The 22,272-nt window shown below is 34.9% G+C and overlaps 1 protein-coding gene across 2 annotated transcripts in view; it reads left to right on the top strand.

Annotated features, from left to right (window-relative positions):
- Positions 1-399: 399 nt before the first annotated feature.
- The window catches only part of nckap1 (NCK-associated protein 1), a 47,175-nt gene continuing 25,302 nt past the window's right edge, over positions 400-22,272 (top strand). The window contains exons 1-11 of one of the 2 annotated variants that reach the window (XM_079429151.1): positions 400-701; positions 7,833-7,943; positions 14,247-14,339; positions 14,928-14,984; positions 15,084-15,226; positions 15,312-15,402; positions 15,512-15,649; positions 16,272-16,320; positions 16,844-17,000; positions 17,146-17,202; positions 17,469-17,672. In XM_079429151.1, the coding sequence (XP_079285277.1) occupies positions 594-701; positions 7,833-7,943; positions 14,247-14,339; positions 14,928-14,984; positions 15,084-15,226; positions 15,312-15,402; positions 15,512-15,649; positions 16,272-16,320; positions 16,844-17,000; positions 17,146-17,202; positions 17,469-17,672 (1,208 nt within the window). In that variant the 5' untranslated portion in view covers positions 400-593. The remainder of the gene's footprint in view (positions 702-7,832; positions 7,944-14,246; positions 14,340-14,927; positions 14,985-15,083; positions 15,227-15,311; positions 15,403-15,511; positions 15,650-16,271; positions 16,321-16,843; positions 17,001-17,145; positions 17,203-17,468; positions 17,673-22,272) is intronic. The other variant, XM_079429152.1, reaches the window with a different exon arrangement.

The following is a 22,272-nucleotide window of genomic DNA, read 5'->3' on the forward strand; positions in this document are numbered from 1 at the left end:
AAATGGTATGTAAATTGTATTTAGTAGATTACACTTGTGTCTAATGCACGTTTGGGCTGTTCACGTTGCATTTACACCATTTTGATCAGCAGGTTTCGCCACAGCGATTTGGTTTAATGGATTTTGAAAAGCCTTGTTTCTTTTATGTCCTAATATTAAGTTATTCAACTCTTAACATATAAATAATCTTGATTTCTTATCTAAAAAAAAAAAATAAAAAAATCTACGAGACTTTAAATAGAAAAAAAGTTATTAGGCAACGATTTATATTTGCATTAATGTCTATAAAAATTCACCAAATAAAACAGAATAGATACAAAATAACTTCACGAGCCACATCTTTTCAACAGCAGCACGAGGAGGTCCTGCGGAGGGCTCCAGTCACGTGACGCAGTGACGTCGTTACCGGAAGCAGCCTCGTTCTGGTGTCAGGGCAACACCTAGAAAAAACACATCCCCGACGACGCGCCTCAAGCCCGTAATATGGGCGAATTTTAACACTAAAACCCAACTCGATTTGGCACCTTACCCTTTAACACTACACGAGGAGTCCGTTGGGTTGTGATTTAGCTCGTTTTACGGTCGTTTGAGCCATGTCTCGGGGCGCGCTGCAGCCGAGCCAGCAGAAGCTGGCGGAGAAACTGACGATCCTCAACGACCGCGGCATCGGGATGCTCACGCGCATCTACAACATCAAGAAGGTGAGAATAAGTGCTTCATGCATGTGTGTTTCACAGGACTGCAGTAGGCACACATATATACACACACAGGCACAGGCCAGGCCCTGATTGAGTGCGCGCGCGCGTGTGTGTGTGCGCGCGCGACACAGCCATAAATCAATGTTTACGCTGTATATTTTGAATGCTCATTTTGAATTAGATTTAGTACGGGTTAGTGAATTTCCGGCCAAAACGAGTCGATCTAATGCATATTAGTAATGATTATTTTAATGGTGAGGTGAGAATGGCTAATGTCCTAGATTTACCTCCCCTACGATCATAAAGCAAGATACCAAGCTATGCATCTATGTACTGGCACTGTATATTCAAGGCTGTAAGTGCACAAAGCCATGATTGAGAAGGCCTGTGAACATTGTGTGTAAAGCACTTATAAAGACCCATCTATAAAGGCGGATAATCCAATCCAGACATCTCAGCTCTGAAAGCATGAGTTTCTACAAAGATCTAATTGTGGGTAGTTGGTAGTGGTCTGACAGTGCTGGATAAATTGAATCTTTCTGTTTGTTATGTCAGTGCATGTGTTGAAAACAGCCCTTTCACTCCTTCAGCTGTTATACCTGAAGTCCAGAGCACGTCTGACAGATGTCAGATCTGTAGGTTTCTGAAGCGGCTCTGATAGTGGTTTGACAGTATTGCTATTTTATCAATTCCTTTTGATATAGAAGATGCTTTTAATCTTAAAAGTTAGGGATGCACCGAATACTCGGCTGAAAATAGCAACACCAAAAAAACTCCATTAATATTCATAAATGTTAGTATTGTAATTTTACTGTTGTTCTGTAAAATAAAATAAAAAATTAATAATAATTACCCTACAACAGCTCTATTAATACATTTATTATAACATTCACACATAGTGTTCAAATTGGGATCTTTCTAATGTTTTATAAGAAGTCTCTTCTGCTCAGCAAGGCTGCATTTATTTTTACAGTAAAAAATGCCTGGCTGATTCAACAAGGGGGTCTCGAATAAAAATGGCCCAAAAATATTATTTTACTAACTTATTAATTTTAAGTTAAATTGTGCTTTGTTGGTATAATGTCTGATAGAATGTTTAAAAATGTTCAGTGTTAAGTAAATATTTTTAAGTTGTTTTGTAATAGATAATTTTTTTTGAAAAGCGGGACAAAACAGTAAAAATCACATTTTAGCTATTTCATTTATGCATTGGTGGAAAAAAATGGCAAAATAGGCCTACATGGGAGGGGAGGGGGGGTATGCGAAAAACTGTTTTCGGTATTCGGCCTTCAGCCCAGTGTTTCATTTTGTTTGGCGTCGGCCAAGAATTTTCATTTCGGTGCATCCCTAGTAAAAGTAATTGTTTTATTTTGCTGAGCTGTAATTAGAAATCATCGATCTGTGATTTAAGAATCAGGCATTATGCGATGAGATTATGGGATATTACACATATTTATATCACAGAAACACCAGCATGTCCGAGTCATATTTCACCACAAAATCAAAAGATATTTTGCTAAAATGATTTGCATTGACATTATTTTCATGGCAGTTAAGCACATTTTCCCTGCTAATTCTCATTATAATGCAAGAATAAATATTTTTCTAATTTAAAGTTATAATGTATTTTATGGTAATTGTTTATATATACAACATATATATATATATATATATATATATATATATATATGTGTGTGTGTGTTGTGTATATAAATAATAAAATTAGTTTGAAGTATACTTAATGATAGCATTTGTTTCAATGCTTTATTTGATATTTTTTAAATTCTATTTTTTTTTGTGAGACCGTGTCATAAATAGGTTAGATATCAAGTGACTGTCCACATTAAACAAATATAATGACAGCAAATAAAATTCTTAAAATTAATTTAAGTGCTTATTTTACATAATATTTGCAGAAAAAAATATCTGTTAAAATGCTGTTAATAAATTTTGACAAATGCCATGTCTGATAATCAAACAGACTCATTCTGATCATCTGAAAAAGGCCAAATTGTAAACTGGCCTTAAAAAAACATAACCGTAATTTTCTTCCGGGATATTATCCCTTAATTTTACAGACATTCATGTTAACCCTAAAACTCAACAAATACAGATAAAACACCTGAAAAAAAGGAAAATTATTATATTGATATTATTAATATTTTATTTTCCCTCATATTAATATGCACATTGTACACTGCACCAATGTGAATTAGGTTGGAAAGTGCTTTAATGTCATGAAGTAACATTCTTTTTGTGTTGTATCTGTTATATCCCCTGAATGTTGTTGAAATGAGAGCTGGACATGTTTTCATTTGATTCCGTCAGGGGCTTGAAATATCTTGAATCATGCAAGCATCACACACAAATGAAAGCCTGTCAGTTCTAGCCTGCGTGTTCAAATATTTGTTTCTTTCCCTTTGCCAATAAAGCCACTTTCTAAGGTTTTTGAGAAAGGCTTTGCATTGAGGCTAGCAGTAATGGAAGCAGTCCAGATCACAGTAGAAAGTGGGCTAGTGGAGGTCCAGCGCTGTTAGCATTTTTTCCTCCCTCTGGCCGTGAACTCGCTTAGATATGTGATGTGAATTCATTAGTGTGTGTGATGCCCGTTTAGAGCGCAAGAAGGTCTCTGGAGTGCTGCCTGTCTCTCCATGCCCACTGATGTCACTCGTGTACGTCTGACCTCGCTCGTTCAAACAAGTCATCGGGGGTCAACCCAATATTAGTCATATTCTGTCGTTCTTCTGTACTCCCATGCACCATATCCGTTCAGAATACAGCACTGTGGGAAACCTGACCGAACCAGATCAGTGTTATTGGACATTATTTCATATTGTATTTTTTTTCTGTCAAATTTAGTTGAAAAATAGCTTTTCCACAGGACTAGAAATTGGAATACATGCTTTTGGTAGTCCTGTTGCCTAGCAACTGGCAGGCATTGCATTGAGTGCTGTAAGATCTACGTTGCATTGTGGTGGATACAGACAGGGAGTTACAATTTTAGATGTTCTTTTGATTCTGAATTCATGACACTCACATTTTTATTCGTGCTGTTTTTGCTTTGTTATGGTTACTATCTAAACCAAAAGAATTAGGTTTTTTTTGTACATTAAACAGGCATCTATCTATTGATCACCTCTCATCTTTCTTGTGGAATTTAAGCGACTGATAACTGTCTACACTGTCTTTGTTTTAAACACGACTTTAGCTGAATGCTGTTGGAATTTGTTGGGTTTAGCATATAGGTTGTTAGCAAAACTGTGCCACGGGAAATGACAGCAGAATCCTTCCACGGAAACAACCTCAGGAAGTGCGTTCCTATCTCGCAGTGTGTTTACCTCAACATGAAATCCTTAGAGACCCCTTTTCCACCAAAAGAATGCTGGTGCCAAAGCCAGTGCCCAAACCTGGAACCATTCTGAGACGAGTTTTCTGTACAATGATGGACTCATTCATCAAATGGGTTGTAGTTCACCCAATAATGAACATTCTTTCATCATTTACTTATCCTCAAGTTGTTCCAAACCTGTATAAATTTCTTTTAGTCGTTAAACATAAAATAAAATATTTTGAAGAAAGTTAACTTAACAGTTGACTATATTGACTTCCACAGTATTGGGAAAAAAAAAAAAACTTTGAATGTCAGCATTCTTCAAAATATCCTCTTTTGTGTTCAACAGAAGAAAGTCAGTTAGACAGGTTTGGAATAAGTGGAGGTTGAATAAATGATGACAGAAATCTCATTTTTGAGTGAACTATCCCTATAAATCAGCATTTTTAAATTTTTTCCAAGCGAAAATGGCATCTGATGACTACTTGACTATTATTTTGTTTCCGTCATTTTGCTTTATTTGATGTTTGATTCATTGCGGGTCCCCTCGTACATCATGAAGTGTTCCCTTATGAACTTTTATGCACCACTCTTCAAAAACAGTACTGATTGTGTACACGCTAAAATAAAATATTGTATGATTAAATGGAATGAAAGATAGAATGTTAGCTTGCTTTTTGTGTATTCTGGCTTATCTAATTCAAATCAACTGACTCAAACTCAAATCAACCAAAGCAGCTCAAAACAACCCTGTTGCATTGCCTTATATGTGGCTGTTTTGTCGCCAACATCATTTTGGTGGAAAATGAGTAACAGACCATAGAAACTGTTCTTTGTAGGAAATCCAGAACATAGAAAAAATGAATTATTCTTTCAAGAGCTACACCTCGTAGAGTAACAGTTAAACTGAGTTCAAAAGAACAAGTACATTTAGTGCACTACTTAATGTAGCATCTAGCACTCTTACCTGCTATTACTTCTGCTCAAAATGACACGCATAGTCTAAGTTGACAAGAATAGATTCAGTCTGAGATCAATGATGGTTCACTGTAATTGGCCCTTCCGTCCTATTCTGTGCATGAGATGCTTTGATGCATTGGATAAAGCAGATAATAATGACATTTTTGTTTGTTTGTTTGTTTGTCTGTTTTGTTTGTTTGCTCGCTCTATTCTTGCAGTGTGTTTCTGTTTGTCATTCTTTAAGTTCTGATTTCAGTCATTTTGTGAACATGTTGACCTTGGTTCCTTTTTACTTGCATGGATTATGTTTCTTTGACTAATCACCAACTTCCTGGTCTTTTCTTGAACATGGACGTGAACTCTGAACTCCGCCCACAGTGTTCCTGCTCCCGGAGGAGGGAATTCTGCATGGTGTCAATGTTAGCTCTGGGAACGACTGCCTCTCAATGCACTGTGTGACCCAACTGACCCCTTGCGTCCCTCCTTAGGACCCGAACCAACACACTAACCGGAACGACTTACAATTAGTTCCCAAAGCTCATTTGTTTTGAAGTGAACATGCATGGTAGACGTTGGAACCTGTGTTTATGTGTAATTTTCTCTCTTTCTGTTACAATGCTTCCCCCAGCAAGGACAAGTTTGGAAGGTTTGCACAGCTTTTCACCTTCCTAAAATCTCAGTCCCCCCCCTTCCCCCCGCTCTCCTACCAGTTTCATGTCCCATGATCTTTCTGTACGCAACTCACAAAAAAAGGCCCTTCCCAAACTGTAGCACCTGCAAGACTCTTCTGTTTAATCTTTCTTTAAACTGATTTATTTCCATTTCTTTAGCGAAGTGGGTTTCGTTTTGATTGTTGTTTTGCGATCCTAAACTTATGCCAGTCTTACAGATGTTGAGTGCTGAGAGCTGGGCGATATAGCTTAAACAATTTCTCAATTATATCTCAATATTTTTGCTGCATTTTGACCATGTCTATTTATGTATGTGCTCTGAAACAGTTTATTTATTTGTATGTTTTAATATATAAAGGAGATAAATAAAATTTTTAGTAAAATCTTTCCTTTTTTTCATGTTAAAATTCTAAGCTAAATCAAAAATCAATAGTTTTTGTCAACATCAAATCAATTAAAGTTTATCTATATTTTATACTGTACATTTAATGCCTAAATTTCATTAAGCATAATAATGTACGATATGAAAATATGATTAAATCACTTTTAGATGTTTGCTCCAAAAATGTTAATTATTGCTGTAATTTACCACTTTCCATTTAAGTTTGCACACTATGACATAAGTAAATATAGTAAACAATAGGCCGATTCACTAATATCGCCCAGCCAAATATATGTAACTACAAACCTTTGCTTACATTTGTTGGGGTAATGTTATTAATGCATGAGGCTTATTTTCCTTTTATTTTCCATTTTTTTCCCTTATTTGTTTGTTTTATTTTTACCATCCTCTTTATTTTCACCAAGTTTGCTTTTAACTGCAAAGCACCAGTTGGATGTCACTACGATAAAGAACAAGGAAGAACAAAACCAGCCGTTTTTGAGACGTAGTGTAGATTCTCTGTGGATTTATTTATTTATTCGGCTGTGATTGGCTGTGGTAAATTATCAGTGGGCAGAGAAGTAATTTAGATAATGTAAATTTAATGTTAGTGGGTTTCGCTCTGTTACCCTGAGCTGACTGCCGGTTTGCATTATTGCCAGGGCCTGCGTGTAGGGCTTTGCTAGCCATGCGGTGTCTTTTTTTTGGGAACGACCTAATGGGCTTTGTAAAAAACACGTTGTCTTACAGCACCCAGAGCCTCTGTGTGTTGCCGTGCACACTGGAATGGTCTTGAGGTTCGATGCTGCGTTAGCCATAGGTGCATGTAAAGCATCATGTAACGTGTCATGTGACCATACACACTGCCCTGCCTCAGCTGCACGTCCACTGGCGCGTTCCAGCTCCTTCACTCTGTAAGACACTCACCTCTTACAGAACAGCCAGCCAATCAGACGCACTGTCCAGCAACCCCACCATCTCTCTGTTGCTCTCTCTCTCTCTCTCTCTCCAGGACTGTTTCTGATCATACACTGCTGTCCGTGTTCCACTAACTGCTCTCCAACTTCTCACGCAGCACCTTGTCCGTTTGAAGAGCATTTTCAATTCTGTCCTCGCTCTTTTCCTCTTTTTGTTTTTGTCCTTGTTATCTGTCCTTCTATTAGGGTTGGGAATCCAGAATGTTAACATTTTTAAAACAAAACTGGTACAATGTACTAAAATACGTTTGTGTTTGTGACACTGTGCTCAACAAAATAATGCTATTTAAATAAATGAACAACGTGTTTGTTGTTTTCCTCTTGAATCATGCATACTGGTTGTAGTTTGATTTCCAAACTAATTACTCTTTTGAATTTATTGTATTTGGCTAAATGAGTCAAAAATATGTATCTATATATAATATAATTTATTTTTACATAGTATATTTGGAATATAGTACAATATAATTTGAATCAATTATTTTGTGCTTCCTAAAGGGTTCTAAAAATCATTATTAAATTAAATTCCCTTTGATTCCCATTCCTACTTTCCATTTTATCTGTACTACTTTCTCTTTCAATCTCTATTTTCAGTCTCAACATTCTGGCTCTTTTTTTATTTCTTCCACTGCATTTTCTAACTGTGATCAAATCCCTGCACTTGACCTCACTGTTCATCCTCTCTGATCTGTCTCGAACAGTTCGAATCTTTGTTTCATGATCAGTGGAATATCAGTCTGTTGCACATGTTCACGGTGTTCCTGTTCAAGCTGTTGCACGTTTAGCAGTGATGTGTTTCCCTGTTCGTTGTAGGCCTGTGGAGATCCCAAGGCAAAGCCTTCTTACCTGATTGACAAAAACCTGGAGTCAGCTGTGAAATTCATCGTCAGGAAATTCCCGGCCATCGAGACGCGCAACAACAACGTAAGTTTCATTTTATGAATCAAGTATGTTTTAATGAATGTTATGATGTTGATGCCTGTAGAATGTATTAGATTAGAATTCCATTCAATGTTTTGTGTATTAAAGGTGCTGCAAGTGGATATTTCATTTTTCTAAAACCTTACAGCACCTTTTATCAGTCAAAATATGTGATGAAAGAAAGTATTGCGTGTATCCTGCTTTCAGTGGTGCATCAGTAAATGAGGTTTTGATTACCATGTTTACCAAGGATCATCCCAGTTTTTCAGCACTCGTTGGAAGGTGTTTTTCCTCTATCCATTCTGTTATTATATCATAGCATTCAAAATTCATAGTAACTGCACCGGTGTGGATATTTACTGTACTTCGCAATCACAGATTCTAGCCTATATCTTGGAATATATGACCCAAATCAGAATTTTCACAGTATATTGCCATCTGAACAAGTAACAAGTCTGCCAAGTTTGTTCTGACCAACTGAGGAAAAAGCATTACAATAAATCGTGCTACCAATGGTGATTTAATCTAAAGATCAGTTAGCTCATATCACATCTAACTGTGCAAAGTATTATCATTGTTATACTTTGTTCTCAAATTATTCATGTTAACAACATCATCATTGCGTGACTATGAATATCGTATTAGCATGTAGATTTCAATTTTTGCACAGTCTAATATCTAATTGTCATACCATTCAAATTTCATATTAAGAAATTCTTTTAATCCAAAAAGCAAAAAACTGGTTCTATTTAAAATACAAAAACTTGTGTAATCCCACATTGGCTATCTGTAATCAGAAGCACATTTAAAACTGGAATTTAATTTCATTCACATGTGTTTTAGAAACACACAATCCTTTCTGGGTTACAATCCGCCATCAAAATGATAAATTTAATTATTCTAGCTGCTGTGAGAAAAGGCTATAAATGATCCACCACCTGCAGGATCCTCACGTGCGATAGCCTACTAGCCGGGACAACTTCTTTATGTTTACAGACGTGACGTAATGACGCAGTGCCATGCTCAAATTTCCCGCAAAAACCTACCCATACCACTCTAATTGGAAAACATTATTATAAGCTAACTGTTGTGAATCTAAAGTAAGGTGATAGTTTTGAACACTGAATGGTCATGTGCTTTCTCAAATATTGATTTCGGATCATTTTTAACCAACAAAAGTTACGGACTACAGCTTTAATATTAATTGTAAGTCATTTATTTATTTATATATATATATATCTCAAACTCCCCCCCCCACCCTCGCAAGTTTGATGAGGACCCCTGATTGAGAACCACTGCTCTAAATGACTAGATCTTTAGCAAATATACAGCTTTGTGTGTCTCATGTGCTGATATTAAGTGGATATGGTGTTGGGTGACGGTTGTTGTAGTATTGAAACAAGTGCTCAATAATCTGTTTTGTGTTTCAGCAGTTTTAGTCTCCCATCTGATTACCATCATACCCCACCAAGCCCAGACCTTTCTGTAGCACTTTGTTGCCATTGCCACAACCCTGAACATCTTTGAAGCATGTTTACCATGCTGTTCATGGGTTAACATGGTGCTCATTCCTCAACCACCAGAGAGTGATTCAAACATCACTGCTTATGGTTGTGGAATATTGAGGTTTAGTTTGAGGTCATTGTAAAAACACAATGTTTTGTCATGCAGCCGCTTTTTTTCCCCAAATGTTTTATGTAGTATCGGCTTCATTAGGTCAGAACATGAGATGATGTCCTCATGAGAGGGGCTTTCCCAGATCTGTCTGTCTTTCCAGGAACCTTTGGCCACACTTAACTTGACCACAACACCACAAATATGACTTATTCTTAATGTGGAATAATTTTTGTCTGGATCAGTCCATATAACCCAGAGAAAAGATGCAGTCAGCACTTCTTTATTGGTGTTATAAGGAAAGGAAATTATATCTTTTCAGCCCATGTTGCTTTAGGAATGTTGGCGTGTCATAGATTCACACCTCTACTGGTTTTGGTTTGGCATTCCTGATACTACAATCTCTGATCTCTGTGCACAACTCAAATGACTTGCACTACTATTGGGAAAAGTATATTTGCCCCTTGGTTATTTGTCTCGAATACCCCTTTTCCACTAACAAGATCCTGGTGCCAAAGTACCTATTCTGACACAATTCTGCACATTTCCAGCAGGATTTTCTTTAAAACTAGACCACTCTCGTTGTCCTTAAAAAGTTTCCTAAATTGGAAGCACCCGATTGGTGTGTCTTGATGCACATTCAGTTGATGGACACTCCTTATTTTCCTCATTTGTTCATAAGTGAAATTTTATTTACAAAAAACATACGTGTGAATTGATTGCTTAGAAATGTATTTTCATGTTTACATAACTTCTGATGCTACATCAATCAATATGTAAAGACAGATCAGATACAACATTCGGCTGTCAAGTAAATGGAGGTTCGCCCTGAATGCTATCCAAGCACAAGCTCTGGAATGTCCATTTTAAAGGAAAACGGGTAAAGATGACATTTAGCCTGAATTTTCATTCAGAAGCCACAAAGGAAAGGTGATTTTGGGAAAACACCAGCATCATGACATCCAGGATCTGCCTTAATTTACTTAATGGATTGTCTCATAACAAATTAACCAAACATTTTTTTCATGTGTGCTATGAAATGATTTTTTATATTCATTCCATGTCTCAAGTGTGTGTTTTGTGTTCATTTTTTTTTATTTTGTAATAACCAACCACCATGTCCGTTTGAAGTGTTGTATATTTCAGATGCTGCTTTGCCTTCTACTTTGTGTTAAAGATGTTTAACTGCTTCTCACAATGATGTGGAGCTGTGTCATGTTTAACTGTGTTTGAGTTGCCTTTTAGTGTTGTTTTATATTTCCTTTTTTTGTCTTGTTTTTTTTGCATTTTTTGCATGCTTAACATGGCTATTTTCTGGATTATTCTTTTGGTAAGTTTGGATTCCGTGTGGAGTCCCATTTGCTTTATTTTGTTCCTGCTCTTATATATATGTAGTTTAACATTTCAGTTGTACTCACATATAAATGTTGGTATTTCAGTAACCTACATGGACAAAAGGAATCTCAGACGGGCCCTTGAAATAACTCTTAAAATATAATGCCTGTCAATTGTGTTTATTTGGAGTTGCTCTTATGTTTGACTACTGATTGGGATGTGCTCTGAGCTTCCTTTTGAGTGTCTTACTGCATGGTTACATGCTTTCCTCAATATATTTATCCACTCTATTCAAAACAAGTTAAAAATGAGTTTTAGCCCATTGTGCACAGCATCACATAATTTTGCCCCGACACATTTTACTCTGAAAAGAGCGGAGATGGAGATTTTTTAACGTTTTAATCTTCAAACTATGCCAAGTGTAAATTTGATAGTATATATATATTAGGGCTGTCAGTTGATTGAAATTTTGAATCTAATTAATTCCATAATGTGGTGATTTAATTAATCAATCGGAAACTAAATTTGGCTTTGAAAATACCCACAAAAGATCATTTAAAGCTATTATTGTGTTAAATGGGAAAAGTATCAAGTAGACATTACAGATAGTAGCTTTAGAAATAAATGCATAATCTACAACTATGGAACATACTGTAAAAGAAGGTCATTTGAGAAACATCTGAGTATATTTTGTTCATGCAGTTAAAGTAACTGGTATCCAAATCAGCTTTGTTACCAACAGTCTTCAAAATACCTTCTTTTATTTTCCACAAAAGAAAGTAAGTCATACAGGTTTGAAACGACATGAGGGTGAGTAAATGAAGACAGAATTTTTATTTTGGGGTGAACTATCCCTAATGTTTATTATTATTATTATTATTATTATTTAATTCTTTACTGAAATGAAACTCTAAATAAGAAACTTAATCTGCCAGCAGTTGGCGGTAAATGTCTTTGTCTAGACGTCTTTAAACGGCTGATTCATTTAGGAATTAAGTAAACGGCTCGCTTTATGAATGGGCCTTTGAATCTTTGATTCACCTGATTTGTTCAAAACACGGATTCATTCAGAAACAACACTGTTATGTTGCTCACAGACGCACAGTAGTTCTGCTGTGGCTTTACGTAATACTTGCGTTAACAAAGTTGAGCAAAAACAGAAAATATTGTATTTAAAATATAATTGCATTAACTACTTATTTACTGAACTGTTGTTTAAATCACATTTGCACTCGTGCTATCATGACAAGCAACACTCGTGTACTCTCGCTGCTCATGTAATGTCGCTTATTATATAAATAGGCTATGAGACAACTCATACAGGTGCATTTTTTGCCCCAATATCTTGACTTACAGGGCATAACTGCATTTATGGAGTTGTTGCCCTGCATCATATTTGTCAACAGTCAACTGTATGAAATTGAAAATTATGTTCAGGTCTCGAGGCGTGGCCAATGCATTAACTGCGTTAAAATATTTTAAGCACATAATTTTTTCATAATTAAGTTAACCTGTTAAACTGACAGCCCTAAAATAAATTTTATATGTATGTATATGTGTGTGTGTATATATGTGTATAATGCACACATACACACATCTTCTAATCTTGTTTTGTGACATTTTTCTCCCAATTCTCTTGACTATAATGCAATAATATTGTGTCAAAAAATGCTATGTTGTTAATGATATTGTTTATTTTACTGGCTTCAATTGATGCAATAAGAAAATAATTGAATTCTTGATGTTTATTATTTTAGTAAAAATAGCATACAAAAATTTAAATTGTAAAAGTAACATTAATGGGAATATAGAAATTTAAATAAACTAAAAAGCTAAATTTTCATTTCCATTCTAATGATAATTTTCTCAAAAATGTGACTACTTGTATTGAAAATATCAACTTCATAGTCCTAAAAATTGGCTTCATTTTTTTTATGCAAAATATAATTCTATCTTTTTTTAATCTTTTTGATTTAGGAGTGAAATGTGACTGGAACGTGTTTGTTTGTTTTAAGATTAACCCTTAAGCGATTCCAGGTCTTTCGGTTTATTATGGTTGCATCTCCCTCTCTGCTGTTTTTATCATCTCTACCTCATATAGGTTTACAGTATTTAAATACCAGACTCATTTTATATTTAACCTTATAATCTAGTCGGATTATATCCTTCATTAGGATAGGATGTGAATATATTTCCAGTAAACGTATGCAGGGTGGGGATGGTGTGGTTTGATGGAATTTGTGTCTTCTGTCTTAAACGTAGTTTCTCTTGAGCTTTATGGGTATCTGAAGTGCATCAACTCTTATTAGCTCTAACCTGGTTTTCTGGAAATTCCAATAGGATTCGGTCACTAACTTGATTCTAGAGCATATTTGCACTACTCTTCACTCTGGAGGAGACTGCTGAAATCATGACAAGAGTACAAATCATGCAGTTTTTTATTTTTTTATTTTTAAGATTTGAATTGTAACTCTTTGAACTAATTTATAACATTATCCAAACATCACTAAAATACAATGATATTAGCAGGACATCATAGAATATAGATGTGCATGTCTAAAATCAGCTCAGAATATGTTATTTTGAATACCTTCCCAGGTGCAGCAGTAATGCATTTTTGCTCTAGAGTTGCAAATACCATAAGGACAACCAAAGGGTAAAGGCCTGTGCGTGTCAGGACTTGATGCAGGGTTCATTCACTAGTTTCGCTGTCAAAAATAAAAACTGAGAAACACTGTCTTTGAACGGGATCAACTATAAGGATGTATAGGAGGATTGTACTTGCCCTGATTGTGCTTCTGCCACAGAAAGAAGTAGTTTTGTATGCCCATATTTTCTGGTATACATTAATATGTGTTTATACATTATGTATTTTTTCATTACGCTCAGTGTATCTTCATGACAGGTATATATTTATAAGCACAAGTGTGCCAGAAAACAATGGCATATGCAGCAGCTATTACAATTGTTTTTCTTTTTACAACACTATCAGCAGTCATTATCTTAATTTCAACAGATTCTTATCATTATAGGATCAATTGAATTCACAGGAGCAGTGTTCAGTGCATCACAAAAACCTTTGCAAGTCTTAAAATAGATGTACATCAGTAAACATAAGTGACAATGCAGAACTGTCCTAAAAGCGCAAGAAACAGTTCCCATCAAAACTCTCTCACATCCATTATTGTTGACCCTTGCTCTGAGACACAATCCAGCAGGTTGAGATCTGTGTGGCTTTTTCAGTTTAAATGATCTAATGTGAGCCCTGCTGATAAGTTTCCTGGTCAGATATTATGTAATTATTATGTAACTTTTTTTAATGTGACCGTGTTTAATTTGCACTTTTTTGTATTACAGCAACAGCTTGCACAACTACAAAAAGAAAAGTCAGAAATACTGAAGAATTTAGCTCTATATTACTTCACCTTTGTGGACGTTATGGAATTTAAGGTATGAGTGCAGTCCCACTCTCTTGACCTCAGTTGCAGTGAATTAGATGCAGTTTAAGTTTGATGGTTTATTAACTATTTATGCAAATTAATTCTGCCGTCGTTTCAAGAATAAGACACCGTGAATGTAGTTCTAATTTATATACTTGTATATATAATACTATATATAATTTGTCTTCGTATATGTGACAATGGTATTTTAGTATTATTTATATACAATTATAGTATTCATATTTTGAATTCTTATAATTTTTATACATTCAGTTTTAATTTTAGTAAATGTCTGTGCTTTTTTTTTGTTATTTAGCTTTAGCTTTAATTTGTATTTAGTCATTTGTTTTTATTTTTAGTTATTGTAGTACTTTAACTGAAATCTTAGTTTCCTATTTAAGTTTTTCATCGAATATTTATATTTTATTTCAACCTGTAATTTAATGTAAGTATATGGAACTATTTAATATTAAATATAGAGTTTATTAAGTAAAGAAAATACAAAATTATACATTTTTTATCTTTTTTTTTATTTTTAATAAAAGACACATTGAGGGTCTATTAAACCCGAAATGTTTGTGCTTTCCTGTTCCTCCAGGACCACGTTTGTGAACTTCTGAACACTATTGACGTTTGTCAAGTTTTCTTTGACATTGTGAGTTTAATTAATGGCAATCAGCATTATATATCTTTTGAATTTTTTGTTCAGTGACATGGCAGATGTATTACCAAGTGTCTTTTTTCCACAATGCAGACTGTAAATTTTGACCTCACAAAGAACTACCTGGATTTGGTGGTGACGTACACTACCCTGATGATGCTGCTTTCTCGAATTGAGGAGCGCAAAGCGATAATCGGCCTCTACAACTATGCCCACGAAATGACACACGGTTCAAGGTAATTCATATAAAAGTAGCATCTTATGTAGAGCCACAAACTGCTGAGGTCTGAGGTCACGTATTGAGTGATGTTTCTTGTTCAGTGATCGAGAATATCCCAGGCTTGGACAGATGATTGTGGACTATGAGAACCCACTGAAAAAGATGATGGAGGAGTTTGTCCCTCATGGAAAAGTAAAATCTGCTATTTCCTAAAATCCTATTACTCTGCTTCCCATCTCAAATGGAGGACATGTTTTAACATCTGCCATTTTCTGCCTACTTCTCTTTCTGTTTATGACAGTCGCTGCAAGATGCACTGGTCTCCCTGCAGATGGTGTACCCACGCCGGAATCTGTCTGCAGATCAGTGGAGGAACGCTCAGCTGCTCAGTTTGATTAGTGCTCCCAGTACCATGCTCAATCCAGCTCAGTCAGACACGGTCAGGATTCGCTGTAGTCCTTAATTATTTTTGTAAACAGTAAAAAACCTACAGTCATAATGTTATACTAACATGCTAACAATCATGGCAAGAGATTGATTTGATACTCTCTTCATGGATAACAACTCCACGAACGGCCTCTCATGCACACCATATAAACTAGTTCCTCACATGAAGCACACAAGCCAAAATGAATGCGCACTCTTGATTCCAGTAGTCTGATGGAAGCATGTTGCTCTAAGCACATAGTGGATGTTATATAGTGAAATAGTGCACTAATATCAGCAGTTTTGCCTTTGATTCTGGCCAAAACTAAGTATCATCAAGCTATATGAAGAGGCCTAAACAGCATCTTACAATGCTTAAAAATAAGGGACACACGCCAGTGTTGTAATATTTAATTAAAACTATTAAAAATAATTTTCAGTAATTGAAATACAGCTGAGGATGGAAAACTTAAATTGTGTCTTGGTGTATAACAGAAATAAGTTTAAGTGCTAAAACTAGTATAACGGAAATGAAATAAAGCCAATGACTAATTTTTAAAAACATCGTTTTTGAAAGTTTTTTTTTTTTTTTTTTTTTTTTGATCAGATGTATTCTGCTGGTCTTTGTGTTTCAGATGCCCTGTGAATATCTATCCTTGGACACTATGGAGAAATGGATTGTCTGTAAGTGTGTTTTAAAATGTCTTATAAAATTATACTGTGTATGATTCCTCTGTGCATGTTTATAAAAAAAAAAAATCATAATTTTTCATCAAAATGTGATTTTCTCTCAAAGTTAGATTTCTTGTGAATGCTGTTATGTGGTTGTTATACCTCAGATTTAAGGAAAGTAATAATTGTTTAAATATTGATTTAAGAAAGTGACTTTTTTTGTTTTTGTTTTAGTAGTATTGCATTTACAGGATGTGGTTCAGTTTTTAATTGGCCCAAATGGAATCTGTTTTGTCCCCACATTTTCTGTGCTCATTTTGAGGAAGCTGCAGAATGGAATAAATGTATTAAGAACATCATCAAATTAAACAAATATTTAACAATATTTGTGAACTACTCTTTGTTCCAATTCTGTGGACACAGATTCTGCATGGGCCTAGTTTTTACACCTATCACTGATTGACAGGAAGTGTCTTTGTATGTAACAGTAGTGTATGTGGTATGTAAGAGTCTCTCTCTCTGTTCTCTGTCCTAGTCGGGTTCATCTTGTGTCACTCGGCTCTGAACAGTGACCCTGCAGCACTCAGTCTGTGGAAGTTAGCTCTTCAGAGCAGTTCCTGTCTCTGTCTGTTCAGGGACGAGGTGTTCCACATTCACAAAGCTGCCGAGGATCTCTTTGTAAACATTCGCGGGTCAGCCATTTCTACTGGCAAACATACTCTCACGTTTTCTATAATTAGTTTACATATTGTGTGTAACATAAATGTAATGTCTTAATTATCAAAATGTGGTTCATGCTTTTCATATAAAGCATATAATGATGTCTGTCTTCTACAGTTACAACAAACGTGTCAATGACATCCGTGAATGCAAAGAATCTGCTCTGTCACATGCGTAAGTGGTACTTCGGAAAAAAAAAAAAAAATATATATATATATATATATATATATATATATATATAATTTCTTATAAAGGATATATATATATATATATATATATATATATATATATATATATATATATATATATATATATATATATATATATATATATATATATATATAATTTCTTATAAAGGTGCAAGTGGTAACTTGGTATTTCTGAAGATACCAAACCAAAACAGCTGGATCTATATATTTTTTTTTTATCATTTCATCCAGGGGCTCTATGCACAGAGAACGCCGCAAGTTCTTGAGGTCTGCCCTGAAAGAGCTCGCTACAGTGCTGGCAGACCAGCCAGGCTTACTGGGTCCCAAGGCTCTGTTTGTGTTCATGGCTCTCTCCTTTGCCCGTGATGAGATCATTTGGCTGCTCAGACACGCCGACAACATCCAAAAGAAAAGCACAGATGACTTCATTGACAAGTAAATCCAGTTCTTGCATCTCAACACTCAATCTTGATTTTTTATTTTATTTTTATTAGGGCCGGGACTTTAACGCGTTAATTTAGATTAATTAATTACACAAAAATAACGCATTAAATTTTTTTTAACGCATTTTAATCGCACTTATTTTTGCACCGCGGAACGTTTCTCACTGGATGAGTTTCGGCGGACCAATTATACTGGAGCACCTACTAGCGTTCAGAAGGCTGTGTTCTCAATTCCAAGAACGCAAAGAACGGACTTGCGTTCTCGTGGAGACCGGTCTTGCCAAGCTTCCTTGGAAGAACGAACTCGGAAGGACACGAGAACACAGAACGCACACTTATGAGAATTGAGATGTACTGCGTTCCTGCTTAACTGACCGCATAGTCTCAGCATAAGAAACGGCCAATGAACAATAAATATTACAAAATGTCAACTTATTAAAACATTTCATACTATTAGAGATATTACTTTCATATAATTGTATTGTTTTATTTTACAGCGTTATATGTTTTACTGTTAAGATTAATTTTAATATGCCAATAAAAATGCAGACTTTCTCCGGGTCTTATAACTTTATTAAAATTAACCAAAACAAAACGATAAATGTTTATTTTCAACTTGAAGAGCCGTATTTGTGAGAGCGACTTTAAAGCTTACAGGCTTCCGTACACCGGCCACCCACAGCGTTTTCTGGGATTTCTAACGGCTCGATTCTCTCAAGTCTGCACTCGATGCATCCTCAGTTTCAAGAACATATCCGGGCACTTTCATGCATCCTCTGTACTTGCGTTCTTGAGAATTGGAACTGAACTTCGACGGTTAATGATGACATAGAACGAGAACACAAGGACGCAAGATCGCTGAAGAACGCATACTGAGAAACAGCCAAAAACAAACCACAGTGAACATGGACAAAGAAGCTGATGAGACCGCTTTGGTTGGCCCTGTGGATGGGAAATTTAAAAATCCATATAAAAAAACTTACTTCTCACTGTTCTCAGGTCAAATATTTATATGCGATTAAAATGCGATTAATTTCGATTAATTAATTACAAAGCCTCTAATTAATTAGATTAATTTTTTTAATCGAGTCCCGGCCCTAATTTTTATCTATTCTTTAATGAGACTGTTACACTTTTGTATTTTTCAAAAACTAAAAACTTAGTAATTTAGTTTTATTTATGTGCGAGTCACTGCAATTTGTTTATTGTTACAGTGCATTGCATATATTATTTATTTACTGTTAATATATTTTACTGACTTTCTTTTTCCACATTTTTTTAAACCAAACTAACATTTTAGTTTGTTGCCAAGTTTTTATTCTAATGTTTATATTTTATTTTATTTCTGGTTTATTTCAATTAACAAACATTTTACAAATATTTTTAGCTTTATATTAGTGCTGTCAAATGATTAATCACGATTAATCGCATACAAAATAAAAGTTTTTGTTTGCATAATATATGTGTGTGTGTGTGTGTGTACTGTGTATATTTATTATGTATATATGAAGAGTTCATTTGCAAAAACCGATAACTCAAATAAAACATTTTATTTTTTTATTTTTTTTATTGCGCATTCCAGGTAATCTCAATCAAACTGCAGTTGGGTTGTTTTGATTAAGTAATAATAACTTAAATACAGGTAATTTACTAAATTAAAGTTAATTTTTACATATTAAAAGTTTGTTTTATAGCAAAAGCAGATAACGCCACATTTCATGTTTTAGAGTTTTAAAAAAACACTCGTTTAATCTTTGTAATCTCCTCCGATGACAATGTAGATGCCTGACAAACATTGTTGTGATCTTAGATTTATGGATGTGATTACACGCAATACACGGAGCTTTCCCCTCACCATTGTAACGCGCTGCTTTCGCTTGTCGGCTTCTGCAGTAAACCGTGAACTCACAATGCCTTGAAAGTGGACAATGCTGGCTTTTTTGACAAAACGTGTTTAGGGTTCAGATCGCGTTATATGTGGAGAATAATGCACGACACTCAGCTCATTTTTTTTCAAGTGGCGTTTATCGGTTTTTGCAAATTAACTTTTCATATAAAGACACACATACAGCATATATTTTGAAAATATTTACGTATATTTATATTCATATAAATTATATATACGGTATAAATATATATAATATATAAACGTAACATATTTTCTTAAATGTATACATGCATTTGTGTGTGTATTTATATATACATAATAAATATACACAGTACACACACATTATGTGAACAAAAACTTTTATTTTGGATGCGATTAATCGCTTGACAGTACTACTATAGTTCAGTTAACCGTATATATTCATATTTTGAATGTGCTTTTTATATACATATTTTCCATTTTCATGTTAGAACTTTTTAATATTTTTGTTCTTTTGCCAATTTTTTTTTTTATTTATTTTTTTTTTTTTTTAGTAATTAAGTTATTCAGTTTAACTTATTTTATTTACTTGCCAAGGCAACATTTTTCATTTGTCTTTTTTTTTTTTTTTCGCTTTGTTTAACAATAACAGCACTACTTGTTTAATTAAATCATTCCACACATTATTTGTTTATTTATTTATTTTATATCATTTGTAATGTTACACCCTGACACCATCTTTGGTCATAATGGAATGAGTAATTCATTAACATCTTTTGTATTTTTCAAAAGCTTTGTGGAGCTTGTGATTCATCTTGGAAGCAGGTTGATTTGGTTTACGGCTTAGAACCAATCCTAGTTGTTTTGTTTTTTTGCGTGCTTTTGCAAGTCTTTGTGTATGGCGTTATTTTACTGTGTTTTAATGTCGAGAGCGCGTTTTTGTAGCGCGAAAGTAGATTAATATAATCCGCGAGCGTGAATCTCCTCACTCGCACGTGGATTTCCTTTGCTCTTGCACAAAACCGGAGAGACTTAAAACATGTCTCTCCTCTCGCTCAAGTGTGCATGTGCGTGCTCAAACTTTGTCCTGTGCACTCGCACATCTCTCTGTGCTCTTGCCCTAGATATTAATTCTTTTCACACCTGGATTAAACGTCAAAAGTTATCAACCAATCAGACTTTTCTACGACTGACCCAATGAAAATACTAGGCCTACGTGAAGAGGGAACTGATTCTGGAATTTCTCTACAATTTAATAATATTTAGTCATATCAAATGTATATTAGAAATGGCTAGGTATTGGGTGCTTGGATGATATATAAAACTACAAACAAACAAAAGTATATGATTCTTAAAGTTCATGTGGCCATACATGTATTGTGTACTTGGGATGAAATATTTTATGAAGATTAATTCTTTTCGCACCTGAATTAAACATTTTCATTATGCACTTTTAAAAAATATCTTGAAACAGATTTCTTCATTAGGGCCTTTCCTTGATTTTTTATTTTATTTTATTTTTTTATTGTTGCATTTTTGTTTTAACACACTGGTTATTGTAGGCTACTTTGTTTTACTTTATATCTTTTATGTTTGTGTTTTGTTATTTTCTGTGAAATATTTTGACAATTAAAGAAGGATTTTTTTATTTCTTTCCAGTTTAATAATATTTAGCAATGTTAATCAAATGTATATTTGAAATGGCTAGACATTAGGTGCTTGGATGATTTATACATATAAATAACCTCTGTCAAACTATGGTTGGTCAAACCCCTCGATTTATCTAAAAACAGCCCATGGCTCTAAAGACTTCATATAAAACTCAATCTTATGTCATATTATGTCAGATATCTCAACTGAATTTAAAATCATTGCAATAAATTCTCAGTTGTTGGCAATAGTAAGTAACAATTCCTATCAAACAACATCAAATGCAAAAATAGTTGTAAACGATGATATCATAACACTAAATGCTCTGATAGAATCGCTGTTTGGACATTTATTTGGAGTTTTTTTATTTATCCATTTATTTTTTAAATCCAGTTTTTGTTTTCAGTTCTGATTTTAGTGTCATGAAAACTCACTTCATATTAGCAACACATTCAATGGCACTCTCCTCTAAAACAGTGAATATACGGTTATGGTAATGACACTGTCTGCAAATTACCATATTTGCACTGGGGGAAGTCGTGGGGGAAGTCGTGGCCTAATGGTTAGAGAGTCAGACTTGTAATCCGAAGGTTGCGGGTTCGAGTCTCCGGCCGGCAGGAATTGTAGGTGGGGGGAGTGAATGTCCAGCGCTCTCTCCACCCTCAATACCACGACTGAGGTGCCCTTGAGCAAGGCACCGAACCCCCAACTGCTCCCCGGGCGCCGCAGCATAAATGGCTGCCCACTGCTCCGGGTGTGTGTTCACGGTGTGTGTGTGTTCACTGCTGTGTGTGTGCACGTTGGATGGGTTAAATGCAGAGCACGAATTCCAAGTATGGGTCACCATACTTGGCTGAATGTCACTTCACAAATGCATTAAACCCATAGAATATAATGTAGTGATGTTATCACAAATATGATAAATTAGTAATTAGTAATTATAAAATAGTGTTATATTTGGTCTCCACATCTTAAGTAGGCTATTTAGGGAATAGTGCATTTGTCCCTAGTTCTGTCGTAAATCAGAAAATGTATATGTCTATATTTATTTATTTATTTCAACCCAAGTACACAA

Source organism: Barbus barbus (genome assembly GCF_936440315.1).
Source record: "Barbus barbus genome assembly, chromosome: 11".
In the NCBI taxonomy this organism is placed as follows: Eukaryota; Metazoa; Chordata; class Actinopteri; order Cypriniformes; family Cyprinidae; genus Barbus; species Barbus barbus.